The sequence below is a fragment of the Ixodes scapularis genome, unplaced genomic scaffold (genome assembly GCF_016920785.2).
Source record: "Ixodes scapularis isolate PalLabHiFi unplaced genomic scaffold, ASM1692078v2 PGA_scaffold1__304_contigs__length_218370807, whole genome shotgun sequence".
NCBI lineage: Eukaryota > Metazoa > Arthropoda > Arachnida > Ixodida > Ixodidae > Ixodes > Ixodes scapularis.
In genome coordinates this window covers 60,820,311-60,846,197 of record NW_024609846.1, presented here as the reverse complement: position 1 = coordinate 60,846,197, position 25,887 = coordinate 60,820,311, and the positions used below count along the sequence as shown (strand labels likewise).

Sequence of the window (25,887 nt, the reverse complement as noted above, 5' to 3'; positions counted from 1 at the left end):
ATGTCAAAATGCCGTTGAGAGGCTCGTTGAAAGATGTCCAAAGATACACTATCTCGCGAAGAACATAAACAAAAAATTCGTTCGTTCTTGGAGGATTCACAAAAGCATAAAATTTTTGTTGGATATAATATTACCTGAAATGTTAGTGCATGCGTCTCATGCGTGTCATACTTTAGAGATTCATAATGAACACGTTCGATGTGAAAATATTTACTGTAATAAATTTATTTTAATTCAAACCTTTGTAAGCGTTTTATTACCCGTTAACTAGTTAAGCCGGTACTTATGTAATAGATACCTTTCGTATACGGCGGCTGGACTGCGGCCCAAAAAGGGGTATTTTTGCTATAAGAGAATATTGCCCAATAAAACACCCGTAGTCGTAATGATTGCATATAAGCATTTACAGACGCTTTTGAGCACTCTCGTGATAATAAAATAAGGAAACCATTTGATGGAGACCAATCCAAGCAGACATGTGTTGTGAAGAACTAAACAAAAATGAGCTCCGAACAATGATGACGACGACGATGGCAGTGCTTTGGCATGGTTGCGTTTACCCATTCAAATTGTCTTCTTTTTTCTTTTTTCGCCAAATTGTTGGGCGAAATAAGTGTTAGAGTCAGGCTTTTCTGCCTGGTTATTCGGTTGTTCCCTAGCATCGTTGGGACATGCTCTTATGTTTTAAAAAATTATGTTCAGGCAAGTACCCTTGCTACTGACGTAACACGGTTGGCAATTATTTTTATGCAGCGTATTAACCTCCTCCCTTCCCGACACTCCCCCTCCCCCCCCTCCCCCTCTTCCCAAAAAAGAAGGAAGATTACAGTGCTTTTTGTATTGCAAAAATAAAATGCGCATCACCGAACGATCATTTTCCGCCCAAATGATATAGCGCAAGCCGTCCAATCCAGATGACAACGTTTCAGCGCTAACCGCTTTCTTATTAAAAAGTTCTGTGATTTTCTAAAATTTTAATGGGAAAGTGGGGCTCACTTTGGCACGTTTTTGGTGACTGGCGCCATAGAGCTCCATGTATTTGATGGCTTTGTCGGTCGCCATTTTCCCGTTGAAAACAATAAAACATTTAAATTCTGCATAAAATAATAGTTGGGGCTGAATCTTCGGCATCGGGTTCGGACTGCTAGCGCTGCTTAGCTCGAAAAATGAACGTCCAGCATTGCGTAGTTTCTTTTTGCAAAAAAAAAAAAAAAAAAAAAAACCTTTAAAACTTTCAAATATTTTTGGGACACCCTGTATAACAGTTTATATCTTTCGACCAGAGTGAGAAATATACTTGTGCAGCAACTTGGGAGCTTCTGATGACGTACGGGAGACCGCATATAAGTAGTACCCGGTCGTGATCTGGCGTGATCTGCGACTCAGAAGTGAGGTTGGTCCCAAAACATCGGGGTATGCATTTTTCTCCAACGGAGCGTCATTAATTGCTTAAAAAACTGCGAGACTTTGAGTGGTGATAAAAACGCACAAGGCACTAATTGCCGCAATTTTTAGGTTACAAATATTACCGCTGTTTTACAACGGTTCTAATTGTAACAGCACATACTTTGTTGCAGATGCAGCATAGTTTCTGTTGCATCTGCTAAAACGTAGAGGCAAAAGTAAGCAATTTGTTTGAACCAGTTCCCGGTTGGTATGTAATCGCTGGTTTTATAATTATTGGAGGCATTCAGTTGACAATATATTTGGAGTCCATGATATTTTTATTAAAGCCTTAATTTACTGTTTGTGGCACTGAAACTTCTTTTAGGGTTACATCGTCTTTGGTCACTGTAGTTCTATGCTCGGGCACAGGAACAACTTCGTCAGTATTACAAACGCTGTACGTTGTCCGATTACGTCTCAATCCTGACCACACCAGCCAGAGCCACAACAAAGCGTTCAAGACATAAAATCCAGAGAGTATTCTGTACATGTTGTCGTATGAACCCATCTCATCTCTGAAGGCACCTGTAAAAATGCATCACCATGTTCAAAAGAAGGCAAACAGTTAATCTAACTTATTTTAAGAAAGAATAGCAGTAAGAAGAAATGTATTAATCTTGGCAAACACAATTGTTTTTGTTAAATTAGCTGTCACGAGCTTCTTCGAGCAGAAATCAACCATAAGAGCTGCACTTTTTCCGCACTATCGTTGCAAAATTAGCGGTAACACAGATTGTACTGTGAGTGACATCGTGGTAATGTATCACGAAAGGAATTTTGTACGCATTTTATGCCTCCACGGCGAAAACATTGTCGTGCGTAGAGCATCAGAAGGAAAGCCTGCTAAATCTGGTGTACCACCGGGAAAGAAGCGCTAAATTAGCGTCCCTTGCGGTCGCACGTCCAAACTTTAACACCTCGATTTTGCGACTCCGTTTTCTCCGAAGCCATATGTGTATACTCTTCCCTCTCGTACCCTCTGCGCTCTCATCACATTTGAGAGCGCGCTCAATCAACACCTTCTAAAGACAGACCCCAGGCAGTACCGTTTCGCAACGTTCGACTATGTTGTGATTACATAGCAGACGGGGGAACGCGACAGAACAGCACACGACAAAACAGCACGCGACAAAACAGCACGGTCAAAACAGCTCGCGTCAAAACAGCACAGCGTCAAAACAGCACGGCGACAAAACAGCACGCGTCAAAATAGCACGCGACAAAACAGCACGGAGTCAAAACGGCACAGCGACAGAAGAGCACGTGCCAAAACAGCACGGCGTCAGAACAGCACAGCGACGAAACAGCACGCATGTAAAAAGGCTGTAATAGGTAGCGTTTTATAAAAACAAAACAGAACATAAAAAAAAGGATTGGACATTGCATGGCATTATTTAACAGCTAGTGGAGAACCAATAAAAAAATGTACGCTGGCGACAACGGGACCGGACTGAAGCCAGTGTCCCCAGTGCTGCTGCTGTTGTGTGATTGCTAAAAACATATAAAGTTAGCAGCAGTTACAACTATTTAACTACGCTAATCTCTGAAGAGATTGGGTAGTTAGAAGGGATACCTTCGCGTCGATGTTGGCTGCGTTGTCTGGTCTTTTTTGAAGTATCAGGGAAAGAGGAAAAGTTATTGGGAAAATATATTCATAGGTTAAAGTTATGAACTGCCTGGTTTGTGTCGGTCCGGTGAAGTTCCGTAGTACTCGCCGTTTCGGAATTCCCACCTAAGCACGAAATGCCCCCCCCCCCCCCCCTCCTAAAAGAAAGAAAAAAAAAAGCGGGAGATGCGCCGATTACAGATGCATTGACAGAACCGGTAAGATAAGATGACTTTAATGTGGAGCGTATTCAAGGTGTACCATGGGTACCGATTCTGCGGGGTTCATTTGCCGTGAATAAAATCACATGGAAAAACGCGGCTGGAGCTTGCAGGCGAGAAGTTGTACGTTTTGAGTTAAATTCACAGATCATTGCCGACGAAGGCTTTGATTGAGTGGAAACCGGTGAAGCAGTAACATGCCGCAGCCTCAATGCTGTGGCGTTACACTGCAGCATGGGCTGAACACACCGATGCCGCACACTCTTTCTGTTTTTTTTTTTTATTTTAACAACTAACGACAGCACATTGCCGTGCGATTGAATTATTTATTCTAGACAATATCACCAGCAAACTTGCGCGTCAAAATGAGCAAAACTGCTCGAAAAAATTGCTGTGGCTTAGCTCGGCTATGCCAGGATATACGTAGCGTGAGCTTATGCGCACAAAATGAGAGGCGCTATGAAGCGGCTCCGGTGCAGCGTCAGACTTGGCTACTGCGCAACGGAGGCGCACAGCTGGGCACGCGGCGGCGCCAGTGCGTCTGCCGCGGCTATGACGTCACTCCTCTGGAATGCGCAGACCGGCGAGGCGCGTGCGGCGGCGGCTCCGGCGAGCCAGCTGTGCGCCGTGTGACGTCACTGCTCCTCGCGCATGCGCAGCACGGAGCACGGTTTAATATGCGAGCCACGCGAAACTGCTTAACCTCGGCGAGTGGAGCTCACGCTACAAAATAGCCAGAATACGCACCAGCGGTGGCTTCGGTACTGCCCAGGCACCCGTCATGCGCGCATCGAGTATACTCCCCACTCCGAACTCGCTTCGAAAAGAACAGATTCGAAAAATTGGCCGTCGACGAGGGTTGGCTGTCGACAAATGCCTAGAACGAATTCCTTTACAGTGCCTTATTTGAGACGTGCATTTTTGAACTTCAAACGCTATATTTAGTGTTCAGCGTTTTCGGGTTAAACCGAATGTAACCGGTAAAAGTAGGCCAAAGTCATTTTTCCAAATTCGGTCTTAACTGAAAACGTTTAGTATTTTCGAGTGCGTTTGGAGTGGTGTGTGTGTGTGGGGGGGGGGGGGGGGGGGGGGGGAGGGGGATGTGACTCGTAACTAGGGTTTCGTGTTTTAGGATAAATTCAAAAAAACACCCGCCGGTAAAAGTTTCGTCTATTCGGATTTATCTGATAAACTCTGAATTTCGATGTGCCGATCCCCTCCCCCCCTCACCCCCCCCCACACACACAAATATATTTAAAATTAATGGTTTAATCTGAGCGTAGAGTAAATGGTCCTGGGAAAATGCCACCACACATATCTTTCAAATTTCGGCCAGGACAGCAGGTCATTGTACTATCAGGTCAAGACAAAAGTCACTGTTTATGTTTTTGGTTTCGGTCATACTATTTGTGCCTGAGAGGAAGGAGAGGGTGTGTTTTTGTAACCGTGAAAGCTAAGGACCATAGAAATTACATAAAGTGAGGAAGAGGACCAGTTGAAACTTCTCAATTTCATCCTGTTCCACTCTAGCTCTTGCGGCCGCGCGGTAGGTTGATGGAATAGCATGGAATGAATACAGGCTTCCCAGCGACTACCTCCAGTAGGGTATTGATTTTAAGCTATCGAAATTGATCGAAATAACACTTGTGTGCCACTCTTGATCTAGGGCAAATTAGTATTGCCAGTAGTAATGGCACCAACGCCAAATCAAACTGAAGAAAATATTATTGTTACAATCGCGTTTTTGTTTTGTGTTTTGTCCAGCCTACGTTTACATTTGCATATTATTTGTTTATTTTTAATAAGAAACACTGCGAAATTGAGCTCTGAATTTCGGAGAATTCGGAATCAAACAAAAATAAACTCCGATAAACTCCGAATTTTCGGCAAAACATAAACTCAGAAAGACACCCTCTGAACTTGACGAAAACTAAACTCCGAAAACACGGAACCCTACTCATTACTGACCATATCACCACTTTCTTCCGCAGTTTTCAGCTTGTCTGCGAGATCGGTTCAACTTTCAACAAAAGCTGCGGGGGCGCAGGGGTCTTCAGGACTAAATCTGGGTTTTTCACCTGATAGGGATTTGGGCCGAATTCTTCGTTAAAAGAAGAGAGTTTAATCGCGAAATCAAACAACGGAAATCAAGAGCGTCCGCAAATGCCGCGCATTGTTTAGCACCCCTAGCTTCCGTCTACTATAGAGGAGGGTGTAAATGCGAGTGTTTTAGTGTCATTTCTGCCGTCGGCGCGAATTCATCACCTCTTGCAATCGTGAAAATGGGGGAAAAAGCACCGAGTACAATGCTTACTAATTTCTCCATTTTGATATTTGCCTCTCCGACCGAAGTGGTATACTGAAGCTCATGCTCGTCCTGTGTACAAATACGAGCACACGACGATAATGTCAGATCCCGATAAGGCCCCAATGCGTCTTACAGGACAGGTCGCGTCGGCTGCCGAAGACGGCAACAAATAAGACGACCAGTACCTGGTACTCAATAGACATTTTACTCAAACGCTTTTAATTATTGCGTTTTCGTTAGTATACTGGTTTTCGTGAATAAACCTAAAAAAACTGAGAAGTTTATGAGTCTACAGATATTCAACGCAATAAACCGAAAACTTTTGTTTGGAATAAAACCCGAAAAAAAGTGCGCGGAATTTCAAATAATACAAACCAAAAACGCCGAACCCGAGCTATATTGTCAATGCCATGTTTTGACGCTGCGCTGTTTTGTTGCTGCGCTGTTTTGACGCTGTGCTGTTTTGTCGCGTGCTATTTTGACGCGTGCTGTTTTGACGCCGTGCTGTTTTGGCACGTGCTGTTCTGTCGCTGTGCCGTTTTGACGCTGTGCTGTTTTGTCGCGTGCTATTTTGACTCGTGCTGTTTTGTCGCCGTGCTGTTTTGACGCTGTGCGGTTTTGACGCGTGCTGTTTTGACCGTGCTGTTTTGTCGCGTGCTGTTATGTCGTGTGCTGTTCTGTCATGGGGATCTGTCGAATGCCGCCAGCAGACGGCATTCGAAAAATAGCCCGGGTTGTTGCTGGCTTTAGGCCTGCATTCGCGTATACGTCTGTTCAGGAGATCCGTCGTTTCTATGGTGACGATGGCCATAGTAGACAGTCTTTATTGTGCGGAAGGAGACGGCGGTGTGGCAAGATGAGCCTCTGACCTCACCACAGGGTTTGTGTTTTTGTTTACGTATTTTTAATGGGCAGGACGCGGAAAAAAAAGGTCGAAACAATAACTTAAGGACATAGCCAGGAAGTATGTTTTTGCGAAGCGTCTAATATTTAAACGAGTATTATGGGAAAATTATGTTAACTATTTGGAGCCCACATTTCTTCCGAAATATCGGGCTAAAACAGGGGTCTCCGAACCCCGACCTGCGGAAGTCTTCCCATCAGCCCGTGGCTGGCCGCAGAAGCCCGGCCCACAGCTCGCTCTCAGGAGGCCCGCTGCTACCGGCGCTAAAAATAAGCGCGCCTAAAGAAACGGCATAGCCATGCGCTCCAACCACTTAAGCGAAGACACCTTAAAAAAAAAAAAACGTGATAAATCTGCCTATTCATTATGTCTGTCTTCTCGTCATTTTATTGACTGGATATTGTCACCACGAGCATCACTATTCTTACTTCTTTGTTTCATTCCTGTGAAACTACGCATCTTGAGATTCCTTTTACGTTCCCCTGTAATTGCGCTTAATGTAATCTGTCGTATCATTGGCATATGGTCTGCGTCAGTTATATCATTCTCATTGGTCTTCTGCCTTGCGTGAAAATGCCAAAGGTCCCATGCACTTTCATTTTTGCCTTCTGAGTTTTCTGTGTCCCAATTATTGTGCAATGCTATGAGTAGCTAAATATTAAATTACAAAAGAAAGTATATATTTCCATCCGGTTTAGCTTCTATTTTTTACTCTAAGATTTATTTTGTATTGAGATGCTGATTTAAGATTATTTATTAAGTTAACTGCTCATTTATATCCATACCTTTTATTTTCTTGCCCTCGAGACAGCAGCAGATCCCCTATCCGTCCCCTTAACAAAAATGCTTGCAGACCTCAGGGCTAGAGAATCAAACTTATCTGAAGTGAATATAGCACTTGAAGAATAACAATACTAGTAATTATGTTTAATGCCCTTTGGTACTCATTCTCTACACGCTTTACTTATGCACTTGCTGAATAATATAACTAAATAATAAACCTTCGAAGTCTGCATTTTGAGTAAGCAAATAATTATAACATTTAGAAGGTGTGCTCTGTTTGTTACAAGTTAAAGAACATAGAACCAGGTCCCTCCCGCAATACTCTTCGTTCGCCATAATTGATGGTTTACCTCTCTCCTCTCGCATTCACTCCAGCATTCGCATTGCTAAAGGGAAAAGAGTGAAGCGCTTTGTGGATGGAGCTTGTCCTGTGTTTTTAATGTTACAACAGACTATAAGTAGTGCACGCGGCAAGTCCGATGAAGTCGAGAACTACTCACCGAGAATAAATGGATTGCCGAGAAAGAGAGGAACGGCAATAAGTCCTGTTAATCCGTAGGTCAAGGAGAGTTGATCCACGCCCAAATAGTCAGCGATGACGACCATCTGAGTCGTGAACGCAGTTCCGTAGAAAGCCGCAAGGAGAAGACAGCAGACTTGCATGAGCAAGAGGGATTGAACCTGAGCGACAGCGAACATAGAAACTCCCATAAAAAAGAAACTCGCAATCAGAAGAGAGGTGCGGCGAATGTAACCTTGGTCTGCCAGAAAGCAAAGACCGAGACGCCCGATGATCTCGGCCACGGCGAAGTAAGTCATTGTCAAGGCAGCGTCGGACATTGAAAATCCCTTATCGAGGTGGAAGTCAATGATGGTTGAGAAGAAAATGTTCTGGTTGTAGTAGACGACAAGTCCGGAAAAGATAATGACGTAAAATGCTCTAGATAGAAAAAGCTGTAACGTTGAAGACTTAGTCTGGGTAGGCTCGATGCCAGTCGATACGCCACTTGTAGTTTCGTGCTGCGAGTCGCCAATGCTTTCTTGCTTATCAGGTGTCTTTGCTTCCTTCGTCAGGTGAGGCCGCTTTTTGATCCATGGTGGTTCCTTCAGTAAAAGTGCAAATACGACCAGATGCATCGCAATGCCCCCGAACAAGAGAAGAGTACCCCGGAATCCATAGCTCTCCTTAAGGAAGACCAGAAGCTTGGGAAAGAATAAAGAAGACGACGTTCCTCCCATGCTCTTGATGCCATTGGCCACCCCTCGGTAGCGATCAAAGTACATCAGAAGAGCCATTGACATTGTGACAAAGAACATTCCAGCTCCAAGACCTGCAATGGCGGAAAAAACATTTGTTTTGGCACAATAAAGTTTCGCGTGGTTCTGTTATGACGAGGATTTGCCCATAAATAATACAGATCAGTGAAAAAATGTATTGAATGAACCCAAGTGTGTTTTTTTTTTCGGACGTTACACATTTATATATCAAGGCGAAAAAGATCCTTCAAGTGAATCTGTGTTTTGCTCGATGCAGACTATGGATTCTGGTCTTTAGTATCGTCTAGAGGTTCTGAATGAGGTACGGCTCTGGGTGACGACACTTCAGCCGCATTGCTTCTTAAAATAAAAATTTCAATTTTTCTGAAGCTCTACTTGAAATCGCAGGCAACGGGTGTTTGTCTTCCTGAAATTTTAAAATACTCTGTGACAAAGCGAAGCCATGTCGCATGAACTTTCTGACGCCACATTGAAAACTCTGGTAGGTTCATTTTTGAATTGTAACTGTGGCCATTTGCGCGCCCTATTTTGAAAGGCAACAAAAATAGCGGGACTAGAAGACAGTCGGGGTATGCATGGTGTGTGGATACTCTAAGCGCATTCCACGCCTTCCGCCGGGCTTTGGCTGCACGCAAGGGCTTGAGGTGCATGGGATGTCCAAGGGTTGCCAAACGTAGGAAACTGATGCTGAAATGTGGGGCAATAGAAGCTTCTCCCCGCCGCTCTCACATTGTCAGTGACTCCAGAAGCACGTTAGACATATCTTAAACCAATAACTGCACTCAAGACACGTGAATAATGATCGTTAAAATAGTACCGTATTGCTTACAATGCTTAACTTACCATGAAGAAATCCCATAGTTCCAGTAACCCAGGCAATGTTTGGAGCAAAACTGGCAGCCACTGGCCCGACCCAAGCTAGAGTACTAGCTGTCAATCCGATCGTCCACAGGGAAAATCGTCGATGGAACAGCGCAACCGCCAATCCTGCAGTGGGAATATCGGAAGGATACAGCGGTAAAAGTCACGTGAACCTTACAAGCAACCTAAGAGAATGTTTTAAGAAAAACAATATCAGCGCTCTTAATTATGCGTTGTTGTACTCTTTTCGAAAATACCACTAGCCCCAAGAAGGTACGCGCAAGGTTGGAGAGTAATGTAATCAATTTTAACGTGATAGCTACAAACTATTTATGTATTTTATTGAAATACTATCTATGTAAGAGTTTCCAAACTGTGCACTGTGACACAAAATGTAGGACTGTATCTTAAATATTTGAGCTTTACTCGTGCCTTTTTTTATTCAAATCGGTCGAGAAACACGAAGATAGGAGCGGGGATGTTATATTTGGGATATCTGCTTTCACAATTTTGTTATAGAATATACGATTTTTTTTTAGATTTTATGTATTTGTTATTTGCATGTTAAAAGTTTGAAGTTTTGCTCCCGTTTCGGTTTCTATGACAGCTTATAGGTGCATGACGCTTGGAGATGATGCAACGGCGTTGTGTATTGCGTCCAGGACAAAGGGATTCATAGAGATTTACTTTCAACATATATTATTCGTATTCTTTATCTCACTACAGGAAAAGTACTGAACTCTTTCGCCATAGGTCGCTTATGTCGAGAAACACCAGCTTTTGTGGGTAATTGGAGGTAATTCTAATAAAAACTCGTTCTGAGCACTTACAATTATTTTATGTGAAATGATCGAAATTCAGATCATTTGTGCTATAGTTTGCCTTACAAGTTCTATGTAGTGCTAGGAAAGGTGCGAATGCGAAAAAGTAACACTTCGGGATGGCTTGTTGCTTTGTTTGCACGAGCCCTCACGTGTAGAGAGCACATCGAAAATACGCGCGCTCTCGCCGTATATTATGACGCGATGAGAAAATCAGGACATCACTTCCAAATCCCCGGCCCCGGACACGTGCTCGTTGCCTTTCGTTAAGCTTTTAATGCACCGGAACGCTCGAAGGTCACGGGGCACGAAAGTGTTGTCAGAGGTCCTTCGTTTGTTCCGTGCTGGAAGCGGGACAATCGAAAGACCTCCGTACCGTTTTCATTAGTTCAGTAACTATAGTCCCTCTGCTGGCACTGCGATGTAAACGTCGTATATGAACGTTTATATTTATAACATTTTTAGTAGAATATTTACGCTTCTTTGGTGAAAGTGACAATATACAAGAAAGTCTGTATACTAATACAAATTCAATTTTTAGAAATGTATTTATTTGCATTACAAAATTCGAGACTCAATTGTGATCAATTTTATATGCAGGTCAGTTTTAAACTACATTATTACTCGATAACATCACACATAACTTCGCTGATATAATATTTCGGAGATGCCGGCAGGTATATGCCTATTGCCAATATTTCCGACGAAAAGGCAAACAGCGCACAGTAAAAGGGGGACTAAAGGAAGTGCAAACAGGACAAGCGCTTGTCCTGTTTGCACTTCCTTTAGTCCCCGTTTACTGTGCGCTGTTTGCCATTTCGTCAGTATGAACCAACTAACCCACATCGCCACCCTTATCCAATATTTCCCTTGCCATGCAGATTCGTCATTCGCTGACTGATATTAGTTAATCGGGGCTTGAATATTTGATAAGAATTGTTAGGTACAAGTGAATCTTGGAGAATGTTCGGCTGCCGTGCCTAGTGTTGACCCCAGAAAATACTTTGCAAGCAATGTTTTCTTTTCTTTACTGCAATCATGGTTACCATGTTATGCATGGTATACATAATACATATGTGCCCCACCGAATGAGCTTAACGTGTGAATGCTGTAGAATGTTCTTGGAAATGCGAATTTAAGAAGTGCGAATAAGGAACAATAAAATGTGTAGTATAAAGTAAAACATACGTATTTCCAATTATAATGCAATTAAATGCAAAGGTGCAAGCGAGCTGGACAAGAATGACGAAAATAAACCCTGGAGAAGGGGAACAAGAGGGACAAAGGACAAACATAAATCTCCAAACACAGCTAAGTGACTGGTGAGCGACCGAAAAAATCCGCCTGGTCCGCGTTTCGAACCCGGGTTTTGAACCCGGGTGTTAGACTGGTGGCAGCTGCTAAAACCCGTTTGCTCTACTGACGTCTAACCCCTGGTTAGCTCAGTTGGTAGAGCGCTCCACCTGTAATGGAGAGGTCGCGGGTTCGAAACCCGGACCAGGCGGATTTCTTCGGTCGCTCACCACTCACTTAGCTGTGTTTGGAGATTTATGTTTGTCCTTTGTCCCTGTTGTTCTCCTTCTCCAGGGTTTATTTTCGTATTTCCAGTTTCTATTGATTATTGTTTTGGGGGAATTATGATCACTCAAAACACGATGCTCTGTTTCAGTTTGACCCACGATCCAGAATATTCAAAATTGGGAATGTTTCCCACTATATATATATACAGGGTGTTTTTCTTTAAGCTTAACAGATTCGTTTAAAAAAAGCCGTGAAAGGTACACTTATGCCGCTTGTGGAGGTGAGTCATACGGCCAGGGGGACATATTATAGGGGGCTAATCGTAACGATCAGTCGGATAATTAATTGAAATTCGTTAATTAACTTTTAATTAATGAAAATAGACATTTGGTTTCAATTAGAAACTTGCTCAGCGTCATCGAAAACCACTTCATGATGGTTTGTAAAAGTGTAAAAACGCTTCATTTGGACGCGTTTCTAGATTTCGGTTTCTTATCGGAGCGCATCACCGCGCCCACGGTCCTGCTCCCCAGTGGCTGAGACGCGCAACACACGTGCGCCGTGGTTCCCTCCATTCTACGAGGGAGGCGAGGAGGTGGCTTCGGCTTCACGACCACCGGGGAGCAGGATAGCGGGCGCGTAGATCCGCTCCGATAAGAAACCGAAATCTAGAAATGCGTCCAAATTGAGCGTTTTTACAGAACGCCGTAAAATGCCGCCTTGGCGTTATATCCTGCTAAAAATAGTTGATTTAGGGGTTTTCGATGATGCTCAGCAATTTTCTAATTGAAACCATGTATTTATTTTCAGTAATTAAAAAGCTAATTAACGAATTTTAAGTAATTAGCCGACTTATCGCAAAGATTAGCCACCCACATAATGTCCGCCTGGCCGTAGAACCCGCCTGCACAAACCGCATTATTGTAGCTTTCACGTTTTTTTTTAAACAAATGTGTAAGAATAAAAAAAAACACCCTGTATATATGAAGAAAAGAACCCTTAGTGAAAGCAGCAACAACGGACGATTTAATCTTCGACGTTTCGGCCGGACTCCGGCCGAAACGTCGAAGATTAAATCGTCCGTTGTTGCTGTTTTCACTAAGGGTTCTTTTCTTCTATACCCACGCCTTCCGCCCCTCGCCACCATGCCCGTTGCATATATATATATACAGTATTGTTTCCCCGTCGTATTTGCAGTTTATTATAGGTTCCGTCTGTAGTTCAAGCGGAATCTTATAATAACAACATTTTGGATACAGTCTACGACGATATGAAGTCTGAGAAACATTGGCTGTGCGTTCTGGCGTTCTGGGCACTTCGAAAAACGTTGATTTGAAAAATAAATCGGAATGAGCTGCACTGCAAGCAATAAATAAAACAAACACGGGAAAACATTTAAAAACAAAATTATTAAAAATAAAAGGTTCACATAGTTCAAAATTGGAATATGGGTGAAACCGACATGACTGCTGTTAAGGCCTCACCTGCGGGGCAGCCCACCATAAATGCAATGGTTTGCGGCCAGATGGCCTGCTTCCTCTCGATGGAGAACATGTCCATGTAACCGACGTACAGGAACCCGGAATTGCGGTCGGATATCGCAAGTAGCATCTGGGCAAGAAAGGCGACGGCAGCAATATGCCAGCAAGTGTCCACCCCACCGGCCGGTGACTGCCGCCGTCGCAGTCGATGCTTCTTGGCGGAACAGTTTAATTCTTCGGTGCCATGTCTCTGCGAGGTCTCCATGCTCTGCAACACGTGAATGACACGACTTTACGACCGATAAAAACTGGCGTACTCCCAATTGTTCCTAAAAATTTAACCGTTAGTTTGCCGTTTTTAAACTCGTTTCGAAACCTCCTCTTTCCTCCTGCCTGAAAGCAGGATGGCGAAGGTGATTGATCCCGAGAAAGAGCATCACGGCATACCTTCTTTTTTTTCTTTATAAGCGCCATGACACTATTATAACAAAAAAAAAAAACAAAAAAAAAACAGGTGCTTTTGCATGTTATGTTTTCAGTCGGCAGGCTTGTGGTAGGCGTAATCTGCAATTCCGATTTAATGAAAGTCTGACTCTCAGCATGCGACATCCGGTGTACATTTTAAGAATATTGATGAAAAAACTTTAATTGATTGGCGAGTATTTTGCCATAAATGTGTTGTTTCGGCTGTTTTGTGTTTTTGAAATTAACACGAAAATGATAATTTTGCTTCTCTTCCCGGTAAAATTCAAAATTTTTGTTGGAATTTTACATTTGTTTTTGTAAAAACAGCTTTAGATCGTATTTGAAATATATCTGTGAAACAATTTGTAATGGATTTCTGTCGTGGCTCTTTCTTAAATTCCACTAGTCTTGGAATGCTTCCTATATTCTTAATTCGAGGATATGGGACCTGCTACAAACGGCGGCATATGCGAAAAAAGTATGAAAAACAACAATTGAGGCTCCGCGTGAGAGTGTTTTGATTCATGTAAGTGAAAAGCCACCCCGGAGAAAACATATATATTATGCGGCGGACAAGAAAGCCCTTTCATGGTAAGGCTTGCATTTCTCAACTAAAAATACTACGTCATGTAAAACTGTCCTCTCTACATTCACGGCAATTAAGTAACACACTAGTTATCGGTTTTAGAAACCTGTATTTCACCCCTACGTCGGGAGCCATATTCTTTCGTAAGTTTGTGAAATACGAAACTGATTTGTCACCCCTGTTTTAAATGAACAATTAAAATTAGAATCTCGCTTTGTTTACAGAATTTTTTTTATTTCACAGTCCTATGCGGAGAGCAAGTCGCCTGCTTTCTGCGCAGGAATTGCGGTGACGTCAAAACGACGGCGAGCGCTGATTGGCTCTGATTAAAAGTGGATAGACTTCAGTGATAGATGCAAAGGGGTCTACCAACGACGTAGAGGGGCTTAGAGCGATAACCTGGTATCCTGTTCAGCAGGCAAAAGTACCCCCCTGGGACACTGTGTCACGTGTTCTATGCTCTGACTTCAGCTATATTTAATTGATAGTATGGGTTTATTTTCTATTTTAATCGGTGAATCGCTACCTTTACTTTGAATAAAATACTCTCAGTAGGTTTACAAAATCTTTGTCTTCCTAAACTCCTATATTTTGAGAAAGAACCGTAGTTCTAACTCACCTAAAGTATACATTTCTAGCGATTAGTCCTCCTCTATCTTATTTTGACAAGACTGTTCATTTACTTTTGACGATACTTTCTGAATATTTAGAGATATATTGCATACATTTTTACAATGCGACCAAGGGTAAGCATTGGAACCCTTAATTTTTCAAAATAATATTAAGCCTAGTTGAAAAAAAAGCACATACATTTTTATATATTATTCAGTTCCTGATTATTGTATAATTTACAAAGAAATAAGTAATAAAAATAGACTAAACGCTTTGTAGCTTGCCTTAAATTGCGTGAAGGAATTATGGACAGAATGTCAAATGGAACGAACACAAAAAAGGTGAGCACGTGAGATTTTCTAGGTAAATATAAGAACAGATTTCGAACTTGTGTATAAGAAGAGACGGCTGCGCGTTAGAAAGGTGTGTGCAAGCTTCTCTATTTGGGTAATATTTTTTCTGCAGATTTAGCTTGGACGTTGCGTATTGTATATGGTCTACGACTAAAAATATATATGTGGTCTACGGCTAAAAAGATCTAAGTGCCGCTTCGCAGTGGAACAAGTACAACACCTCGGACACACCATCGATGCTGCCGGGATACACCCGACTGAGGAAAAACTCAAAGCTATCCACGAGATGCCAGAGCCGACCTGTCGAACAACGCTACAGTCGTTTCTCGGACTTCTAGCTTTTTACGACCGATTTTTGGCAAATCGGGCAACAATAGCAAAAGATCTCTACGCACTGCTAGAGAAAGACAGACCTTGGGAATGGAAAGAAAATCATCGACGAGCCTTTCTGCAGCTGAAACAGGCCATCGCAAAACGTACGGTCCTCGCGCACTACGACGAGAACAAAACCTTGATCGTGTCATGTGACGCTTCCCCTACGGCGTCGGCGCAGTATTAGCACAGTTAGATGCAGACGGAAATGAGGCTCCGATCGTGTTCGCATCAAGAACGCTCGGCAAGGCTGAAAAAAACTACTCGCAATTGGACCGTGAAGGGCTGGCTAACATTTTCGCAATGGACCGTTTTCATCGCTATGTCGCGGGACGTCCCGTGAAAATAACGACGGACCATCAATCATTGTTGGGCATCATGGGCCCGAAATCACCAGTACCGAATGTGCTTTCGCCACGCATGACACGCTGGTGTATCAAGCTCGCGGCCTATAACTATGACCTAATCTACAGAGCGGGAAAACGCAATCAAAATGCTGACGCTCTGAGCCGACTACCGGTGCCGGAAACGCAGGACGAACAGGATCCCCCCAGCGATGTCCTGATGTTGGAGGCAGTGACGAAGCCTCACATGACTGCAAAAGAACTGGAAGACGAAACGGCAATTGATTCCACTCTGGCTGAGGTCTTTAGAGCAGTCAAGAATGGCGAGGTAAAGAGACTGGTGGGCGATCGGTTCAACGCCTTCAAGCTCAAGGCAACTGAGTTGTCCATCCATCGTGGTTGTCTCACCTGGGGTGCGCGCGTGGTAATCCCAGCGTCAATGAGACCCGAGGCTATGAGACTTCTACATGCAGGACACCGAGGCATCGTAGCCATGAAGGCCTACGCCCGAAGCTACGTGTGGTGGCTCGGTATAGACAAAGAGATCGAATTATGTGTAGCTCAATGTGAGAAGTGCCAGCTACACCAGAAAGCACCACCAAAAGCCACCAGTCCCACCTGGGACAGACCTACAGTACCTTGGGACACCATCCATTTGGATTTTGCAGGGCCTGTAGATGGACAAGTCTATCTTGTCGTGGTAGATGCATACTCTAAATGGTTAGAGGTTCGTGCAGTTCGAAACATGACGTCATCAACTGTAATTTGTGAATTACGGAACATTTTTGCAACGTTCGGCATACCACGTAAAGTAATGTCGGATAACGGAACCGCTTTTATATCGCAAGAGATAAAAAGCTTTTACCACTCCAATGGAATCACAGCGGTAACAAGCGCACCTTATCACCCGGCAACGAACGGCCAAGCCGAAAGAATGGTACAGCAATTAAAGAAGGCTCTGGCGACGGGAGAAAAAGACGCGGTGAAACGTACACTGGCACGGTTTTTATGCAAGCAGCATACCACGGTACACACTGCAACGGGCAAGACGCCGGCGTGGATGTTTCTTGGTCAAGAGTTGCCATCACCGCTACAGAGACTGCTGCAGCGGCCTACTTATGACCCTCCAACCACGTTGATAACCTCAGATTCTACACACTCGCAGGACTTTTCGGTTGGTCAGGCCGTGTGGATCAGGAACTTCCCAAGCGGAAGGACTTGGACAGCTGGCGTTATTACACGCCGTCTAGGTCCCCGGTCGTGGATGATCGACACCGAGGAGGGCCAGGAAAGACGGCACATGGATCATATTCGTCCAAGGAATTGCACCTCGCAGTACAGAAACAGCAGTACACCCGCTCCAGTGTGGGACTTGATCCTGGAGCCCGACGAGCCGTCATCCGCACCTCCAAAGCCAGAGACATCACGTACGCCTCCGAGGCCGGAGCCCGCGCGTAGTGAAACACACCAACGCACCAGCAACCGTGTGCGAAAACCACCGGAAAGATTAGGAGTCGCAACTAAGTGAGGGGGAAGTGTAATGTACCGGCCGGTGGCCAGGACAGGGCGTGAGCGGACTCCCGCGCTTTCAAGAGCACGGGACTGGTGCACGGGTTTCTGGGCCTCGAGACGGGCATTCTAGGCGCCATTAAAGTAACGCCCGGACGCTTGTCTACGCCGAGCTTGAGTCCTTGCCTGGGATACATAACAATAGTTAACTGAAAAAAAAAGAAGTAATTATTGAGATTTTTAAATTAATTCAAGGTACAGTAGATAAAGACTAACAACTAATAACTACTGCTCTATAACGATCATAGTCGCCCCTAAAGAAAAACCCGGGCCGGTTTCTAAAAGTTGAGTTTCCTCACGTTTAGGAATATGTTGGAAGTTTTATTCTTTTATCACTGTGTCTAATTAACCATGTCATCAACACTGCTATAATGCCCTAACGATCGTAACAGGATTACGTGAATATAAATAAAATATCAAAGAGGGTTAGTGGACAGTTTTAGAAAAGGCAATCCCCGTGTATGGGTGGCACTAGGGTGCCTTCATGTGCGCTTTGCTTGGGGTGATGACATCTGGCCATTTTGTTTCGAACGCTTATTTTTATTTTTTGTTCTCAAGCACGTGAAAGAGCGTGTCCATGCACGCGCTCGTGGCGCTGACTGTGCTACAGCGACATTTTGTTTCCTGCGATTTCTTTGTATTTTTCCTGTGAACACGTGCTGTCGGCATCGGGTACTACAAACGATGGCATCACCCTAAACAGAAGGACATTGAGGCACTCTAGGTGGCACAAGATAACAAGGGGAGTCAAACGCAGCGACTCCTCGCGACGCCGACTTATAGATTAAGTTGTCACAACGCAGCGTGGCATGCTTCCTTTTCTCGCTTGCAACGCCATTGCGGCGAGAAAGTGAAATCTTTAGAAATGAAAGTGTGATATTTCCAAGAAATATCATAATTAAGAGACCGAACGCGAAGTGATGTATGGCTGGCTATCAGCCTCGGCTCGGACTGCCCGAGCGCCGTCGTTGTCGTCTTTATTCACACCGTTCTCCGCACCTCAATACATAACAGAAAGCTGTAGAAAAAAGTAAAGTAGTCGCACTGAACGAACCCCTTTTGTTACTTGCGGTACAAACAACAGATGTTCGGTGAAAATAGAGAGGTTGTTTGGCAAATTAGTTTTTCCGGTTTCGGATATACTTTGGTTCGTTCGGCCTGGCAGATTTCGGGAGCAGACGCGCCTCCGACTGATATGTTTAGCGTCTTTCACCACCAACACACCAAGGGCAGTCCCGAAGTGGCAACAAACCACGTCACAAACCCGGAGTGTCATGCTGTCGAATGTCGCGGTTCTGGCGGTTGTTCGTAGAAATGCTGACGAAAAACACGAGCAAATGAAAGTGGAGCTGTCCGAACTCCTGGCTGCCGAAACTTCCCTGGACTGTCCAACTAGAGAGCAACCTGCAGCACAACACGCGTCTGCCGCATACACTGCCACTGCTGGGACACCGTCAGGATTGCAAAGGGCGAAAGTATGACACATCTATTACGTCAGCAAGCGCAAATCGAGTGCCAATTTTTTTTTTTATGCCATAAACACATATATTGAAAACGTATCCAGGCGCCATAGCCAAAGCCACGTTTGCGCGGAATCTCGGCGGTAGCAAGAGCGACGCATTCTTGAATTGGGGCGAGCTTGCTTCGCCATTTTTGAACAATACCCAGCGCTCTTAACTCAAGCCCAAAACGTAAAGCGTGGCTTCAGTTCTTTACTGGGACTCCGTATTCTGAAACTCTCTATTTACTGGATGGCTAACTCGCCGGCAGTGCAAACAAGATTATTGTTAAAATAGTTAAGTAAAGCAGATTTGTTTTACTCTTAATAAATTTATTTGAGTAAGTCCGACATTTTTATTGGAGTATCTTTATCAACCCAGACTGGTCTTTGTATTTTGTTGTCTTTTTAGGCATGTGAGATTGACGTTTACATTTTAATAAATGGTGTTTACGGTGCTTGTTTACTGAAAACAGCATGGAGGATTGATTCACTATAAAGTTAGTTATGGCTTAAAGTGCGCTGATTAGAAAACAGAAACTGCTTGCACTTGATGTAGGCCACCCATGATTTTTTGTTAGAAAGCATCTTTCTTGTTGTAGTTTTGGTAATACATCTGCAAATCGAAGCAGGAATCACTTTTAGTTTATATAATCGAAACCTTGAGGAAAGAACTTGCGTCATTTGTTTTCTTCTGATCTTGAAGGCTTGCAGCAGATTCCTCTGGCATTATAGTCGTGCACACAGAGCCACTGTCACCATAGTTCCTCGGCCAGCTCCAGACAAGATACTAATGATATCTGGGCAGCACCAAAAGCCAAAAGCAAAAAAGAAAAAAAGTCAGCGACCTTTATCCTTATAGTCCTATGCTGCACACAATGCAGTGTATGAGTAAACAATTTAATTTATTATTAAAAAGTTCGAACACCAACCAAGCCCTTCAATAGGGACCCCACGTTCCGAGGCCAATTCGGCTTCAACTTTCAGCTTCAAGGGGGAGTTTTTCAAGCACACACGGGAACCGCGATGGGTACTTTCATCTCCGTCACCATGGCAAACCTCTGCACGGAAGCTATTGAACAGAAGGCACTGCAGTCACTAACCCCAGCACTCAAGATTTTTTTTACGGTACGTAGATGACTGTTTTTGTGTCCTGAAAAAGTCTTAAAACAGCAATATTATCACCTCTCGATCGGACAATATCTCGCTTTAATAATGCCTGTACCATCAAAAGCATCTCTGGCTCAAAAAAACGCTTTCAACCGATCTTTCCTCCCGCTAGCCATCAATGACTGGAACAGCCTCCCGTCCTCCATCGTCACCATCGTAGACCCAGACGCCTTTAAATCAAGTCTGCAATTGCACTTTTTGCTTTGTTAACCATTCAGCTACCTTTTCCTGAATGTATTTATTTTGGTGTCTGTTTTTCCAATGTATAATATGGATGATCACCCCCTTATGTAATGCCCTTACGGGCCCTTAAGGTTCAATAAATGAAATGAAATGAAGTCGTCGCAGTAAAACCGGTGCGATTCATACGGTGCATCTAATATAGCCAATATTACAAACTATAATACTGACGACTTAATAGGCGCATTACATGGCGAGTCTCGAGAATATGGTTCCGCAGCCAATGAGGTTGAGGCATTAGACGACGAGAACGTCAAAACCACCAATCACGACTCAAGCAGCGTGATCAGGATAAGTCGTGCCCTGCTCCTCTGAGTCGGTCAGCGACTACGGAACTTTATCTTCTCCAGATGTGGCTGTCACTGACAGCGACGTCTTTAGTAGATAAAGGTTTTCTAGACAGCCACATGTGGCTGTCGTGACAAACAAATTTATTGCTGATGAACAAAAATATTTGAATATTAATTATTTGAATTGATTACTCTGGGCATATCTGGAGTGCAGGTAAAAAAAAGGGTCGTATGATAATTTACGTAATATTACTATATTTACAAAAACGAAAAAAACAACAACAGGGGGCGTGGCTTGCAATGTGAACGCTTATTGGTCTGTGATGCGTTCGTAGGCATTTTTTTTTATCAGCTACAGCCGCAAGCTCGTTGGTTGTGCGGAGCTATAGAAGATACCCGGGACTTGCCGCGACGTGAGTTTATTTTGCTCTCGGCAACTGTACTTTCCTATTTGCAACTACAGCGAGGTCGCGAAGCCGGGTGAAGCCTTAAACGTTACCGCATAGATCGGCTTGCTCACGTATGACGCTACGATGTATTACAGAAGCGACCGAATGTGGTGGCATCATCGAATCGAAGTTTCACAGAAAAAAACTTACCTAAATAAAAAAAAAAACGTAAAAAAAGAAACTAAAACTATTTCTTTTTAATTTTTCTTTTTAAATTTACGGCGTCTGTTTAATAACCGCGCACCCTCTGACTTGTGCAACAGACAGATGGCCACAGCGACAGCGGTGGCTGTTGTGCTGGCGTTGGCCGTCGCAGAGCCTCTGAGTTGCCGGGGCCGCCGCCGCCAACTGTCGCTTGCTGAGCCAGTCGGAGGGTGCGCGATTAGCAGACGGACGCCGTAGGTAGAGAAAACCGGTTGACATATTTTTACTGTTTATTCGGGTAACTTCGTTCTTTGAAGTTTTTATACGGTGCTTCCACCACGAGGGTCACGTGAGGTCACGTGACCCTCGTGAGGCGACGGCGACGCCACTCGGAGGGAGGAGTAGCAGACAGGATGAGGAGGAGGGAGAAGGGGTATACTCTCCCCTCAGTTCCCTTCCCTCCTTCTCCTCAAAAGCTGCGCTCTAATTCGGCGTTACATGACGTTGTAAACGGCTTTCGTTTTTAGTTAGCTAAAATAGACTCAGTTATAGTTCGATTTAGAAACTTGCTGATCTTCACTGAAAACCTCTAAATCAGTAATTCTGAGAATGACTGAGCTCTTTGGAAGCGCAGTAGAGCGCCAGAAGTGTCACAGGAAAAATACTGGGTTGTGAATACGCGTATGATAAGGCAGAAAAACCGTGAGCTCAGTGCTTCCCACGTGCTCCAAGTTTGTCTAATATTGACTAATTTAGTGGTTTCCAGTGACGCTCAGAAAGTTTACAATTATAACCATGCGAAATTTATTTTCAATAATTAAAACGTTAATTATCCTATTTTAGTTAATTGTTGGAATGATCGTTGCGATTGGTCCCCTATACTACGGCCGTTTCGCCGTATAGCTCACCTGCACAAACTGCATTTGTGCAGCTTTCAAGGCTTTTTGTCTTGTTTTAACAAAACCGTTGAGCTTAAAAACCAAGGCCCTGTATATAGATAACTTAATAAGGATAACCACACGTTCATGGGGAAATGTTAGTACGGGAATTCAATAATCCGTTTCATTACTACTGTGTGTTTCCTAGCGCTATTCAGGCGTAAAACCCATTCGTATAAGCAAACCAATGACCGGAGTGCAATGAAACGGTTTCACAAAGCTATCTTTAGGTGATGCATTTATCACGATGAAATTCTGAAAGTAAGAGTGAGAAAAAAAAAATAGGCCAGAAAAAACATTTGATTTTTACCCCGAACAAAAAGGAAAATGTAGAAAAAGATAATTGGTTGTTGCTATTTCTTACAGAAGGTACCACACAATGGGAATCTGCTGGATGCGCTTTTGGGTATGGATCTCAAAGAAGCTTTCACGCTTCTTGCTTCATGTTATGCCATCTGTGAGTATAGTGGTGTTAGCCAGAACGTTTTTTGCCATTTTTCGCACTTTGCATAAGAAAAAATCAAAACAAAAAGCAGTATCTTTTTTCCTATGCCACTGTGAAAACGTTTAATAGTACTTAGTAAATATTGGCTTATTTATGCAAACGTTTTTTTTTCTCGCTGGAATAGCGCTCGTAATCAGCCTGTAGGCTGGGTTTGCCTTGGAGCTTTCAAAATCATTCGCGTTAAGCGCAAGGATTCGCAAATATATCACTGTCTAGCGGTGACGCAAGGCTCTTGAATTCAAAATAACGCGTGAATGGAGAATTGCCAATCCAAGTCCGCGATCGTGATTTAGCGGCACAAGCCGGGGAAGAAAAATAAGCGCAACTCTTTGTTATGACCACATGTTTTTCTCAGTGATATCTGCGAGAGTTAGGACGTTGGAGCTGGAAACAAATGCGTCCCATCTGTAGCAAACGTCAAGGGTTACGATAAAATTGAGTTGAGTTTTTCATGTTTACATTGGAAGTACGGCATATAACGACGTGAAGATAAAGGCACCTGCGAACAATGCCATGCGCACTGAAGGGGTTATTTATGTTGGGGGCAACCTGTTTCTTTTTGTTTTATTAACATAATATTTTGGCTCAGTTGCCTTGAATAATGACAATGATGTATTTTCGTCATCATTCACGACATATACAGTGATGTCTCGTTAATACGGGCACTTTCATCCACGAAATCAGGGTCAGTAAAAAAATGAGCGATTGCTTCAAGTGTAGAATTCTCCGTAACCACGAAATTACATTAAATCTAAAAGTAAAACTTTTCCGTTCCCTTTTTAGTGCAGCTCTTCGCTTAAAATGGTACTCCTATGTAACTAGTGACATATTTCAGCCTGAGCACCCCTGGTCTATAGTTTCACTTACTATTATGGGCGATATATCCCATGCAATGCGGAGCAGCGTGTGTGATGGAATTTTTCTGTTAATCCTATTCTGGGAATCGGAAGCGAACAAGAAAGGGGTCGCGCTTCCAATTAAGGCCCTCATAAGCAATCCTTAAGACGTTTCGTCTTGAACAGATATGGAGTGGCAGCCAACGTAACTATAATAAACTGCAGCGAATGCAGCGAGTTTGTTGTCAACACCTTGTTCTCAACGTGAAGCCTTCGCTTCTTTGCTTAAATTCACGGTCGACGCAAAGAGCACGCTGTAGCAGTTTCGAGTGCTCGCCTTTGCACCGGATAAGAGGGTGTTCTATTTTGCTTCGGAAACGAGCGACATCCTGAGGGTACTTGTACATTGTTGATATTTGTGAAAGCGCGGCTAGCAATGCTGGTTACCCCCCCCCCCCCCCCCCCCCTTCCACCCCCCTCTTTTTTCTTCCGAGTTCGTTTTGTGTTCAGCAGCGCGAGGAAAACATTTGGCAGTTTTAGACTGTACGCGAGTATTTATTCTACTCAAGCTTCGCCCTTTCGGGATTGTGTACCGCGGGCATACAACCCGATATACCCTAAAAAAGCATTTGCGATAATTGGGATTACGACGCTTAGCTAAGAAACTGTCAGATAAGGATAAAAACATACTTACTCATGCAAATGACCGCACGTAGAACGTCCTTTTAGTAGAGCACTAAAATTAGTGTCTCGGAAGCCTTGGATACGATTACCCACGCTGCTTAGCTGGCCCAACAAAGCGATACTGAACAGGCGTGTCCAGGATCCGCAATTTCAGTGGCGCAGCCATTGTAGGAGCTTGGCGCATTGTCCGTGGCCTCGGTACGCCTCTGTGCTGCGCCTGTAACGTGCCTTATCCTTATCGTGTCTGTAAGTTACCCACAAAGATAAGAGAGGTTGCTGAGGAGGGAACACCGACAAAACGAGATCTTCGTGGCCACCTTTTCGCCACGAGTTATACACGAAAATTACGAATCGTAAAATGGGTGGGACGGTGTATAACCAGCATTACAACGCTATTCGACAGCTGAGAATATGTCGCGCTTAATAACATGATATACGGATAGCAACATATATCTCTAAGGTGGTTTTGGAGTCTGATACCCTTTGCTCCAACGAATCGGCAAGGGACATCGTGGGGCTGCTGGCGTCTACTTTCTGGGAATTTTTGTTTGCTGACAAACATTTGTGTTTGAGACCACTTACTTCCAGCTTTCACCTTTTTCAGGTATTTTTCTGAATACCTTTTGATGTTCTTGCTTCTCCCTGGAAAGCAAAACAAATGTCAACTCGGTTGTTTGGCTTGTGACGCTTTATTAATGTCCCCAATTAGAACATTACAGTACTTGGTGCCCTGCCTCATGGTGCAAGAAAGATGCAAAGTTTGCTTTCTCTGAAAGAAGGAAGGTCGGACCGCTTGGGAGGATCCTCGATTTCACCAGGGATATCTCGTGAGATCAAGAAATACAAATAAAGTGTAACCCTGATTTGTTAAAAAAAAAAAACGTTCATGTGGATTTTTATTTTCGTATCACGTGTTTATTCACAAAAAACATTATGCAATACCACAATGTTATCTTTACACTAATTGAACCAAATCAGAATCGGAACAGTAGTAAAAATAACAAAATGAATAAAAACAACCAGATTCATTTATAACTTAAAATAACCGTTTAATAAAACCAAATTGTGCATCTAAAAAAAGAAAACACACGGAAAGGCACAGCGGATTTGGCGTCGGTGGCGGAAAGGCAATTGTCTTCAAGCAGCGTGCTACCGCTACTCTTATGCACGCGCTAAGTTCAGGAATATTCTGAACCAGAACAAAACGACATTTAAGAATGGGCTGCAAATGAACTGCAACACCTCTGCGCGAGTGCGGTCATTTTAGTAAAGGGCAATCCTAGCGGTTGTTGTTTCAATCACACATGTACATGTCGGAACACATGTAGGAACACATTGGAATTAGAGAGTTTACATACTATCTTAATTATACCTCTATTTTTTTACTCATCATTTTATTTATGTTTCTAATTGAAACTAAGATAATACTAGGAAAAGCTCTCTAAATTTCACCAAATGGGCATTTCTACCCTTTTTTTTTTATAACAAGATAATTTACCTCAAGCAGATATCGCGCCCCTTTGTGCTGTCTTCTGCACGCTTTATAAAAGCTTAGTTTTATTTGAACACATTGGTTAGGATTACACGGTACATTGTATCGGC

At 43.5% G+C, this 25,887-nt stretch overlaps 1 protein-coding gene across 1 annotated transcript; it reads right to left on the bottom strand.

Annotated features, from left to right (window-relative positions):
* Positions 1-1,705: 1,705 nt before the first annotated feature.
* LOC8033971 (monocarboxylate transporter 13) lies at positions 1,706-24,522 on the bottom strand. Its single transcript, XM_040220399.1, has 5 exons — positions 24,296-24,522; positions 13,234-13,498; positions 9,390-9,533; positions 7,769-8,599; positions 1,706-1,971 (listed from the first exon to the last, which is right to left on the bottom strand). Exons 2-5 carry the CDS (start codon positions 13,493-13,495, stop codon positions 1,736-1,738), a joined length of 1,473 nt encoding a protein of 490 aa, XP_040076333.1. The 5' UTR covers positions 13,496-13,498; positions 24,296-24,522; the 3' UTR covers positions 1,706-1,735.
* Between the last annotated feature and the right edge of the window lie 1,365 nt (positions 24,523-25,887).

What these genes read in the sequence shown, in the direction of transcription:
- LOC8033971 (XM_040220399.1), bottom strand. Translation starts at nt 13,495, where the DNA reads ATGGAGACCTCGCAGAGACATGGCACCGAAGAATTAAACTGTTCCGCC. An exon ending in AACTATGGGATTTCTTCATG is followed by an intron (nt 8,600 to 9,389) that starts GTAAGTTAAGCA and finishes CCGCCATTGCAG; the next exon opens with GTCTTGGAGCTGGAATGTTC. An exon ending in CGGCAATCCATTTATTCTCG is followed by an intron (nt 1,972 to 7,768) that starts GTGAGTAGTTCT and finishes GCATTTTTACAG; the next exon opens with GTGCCTTCAGAGATGAGATG.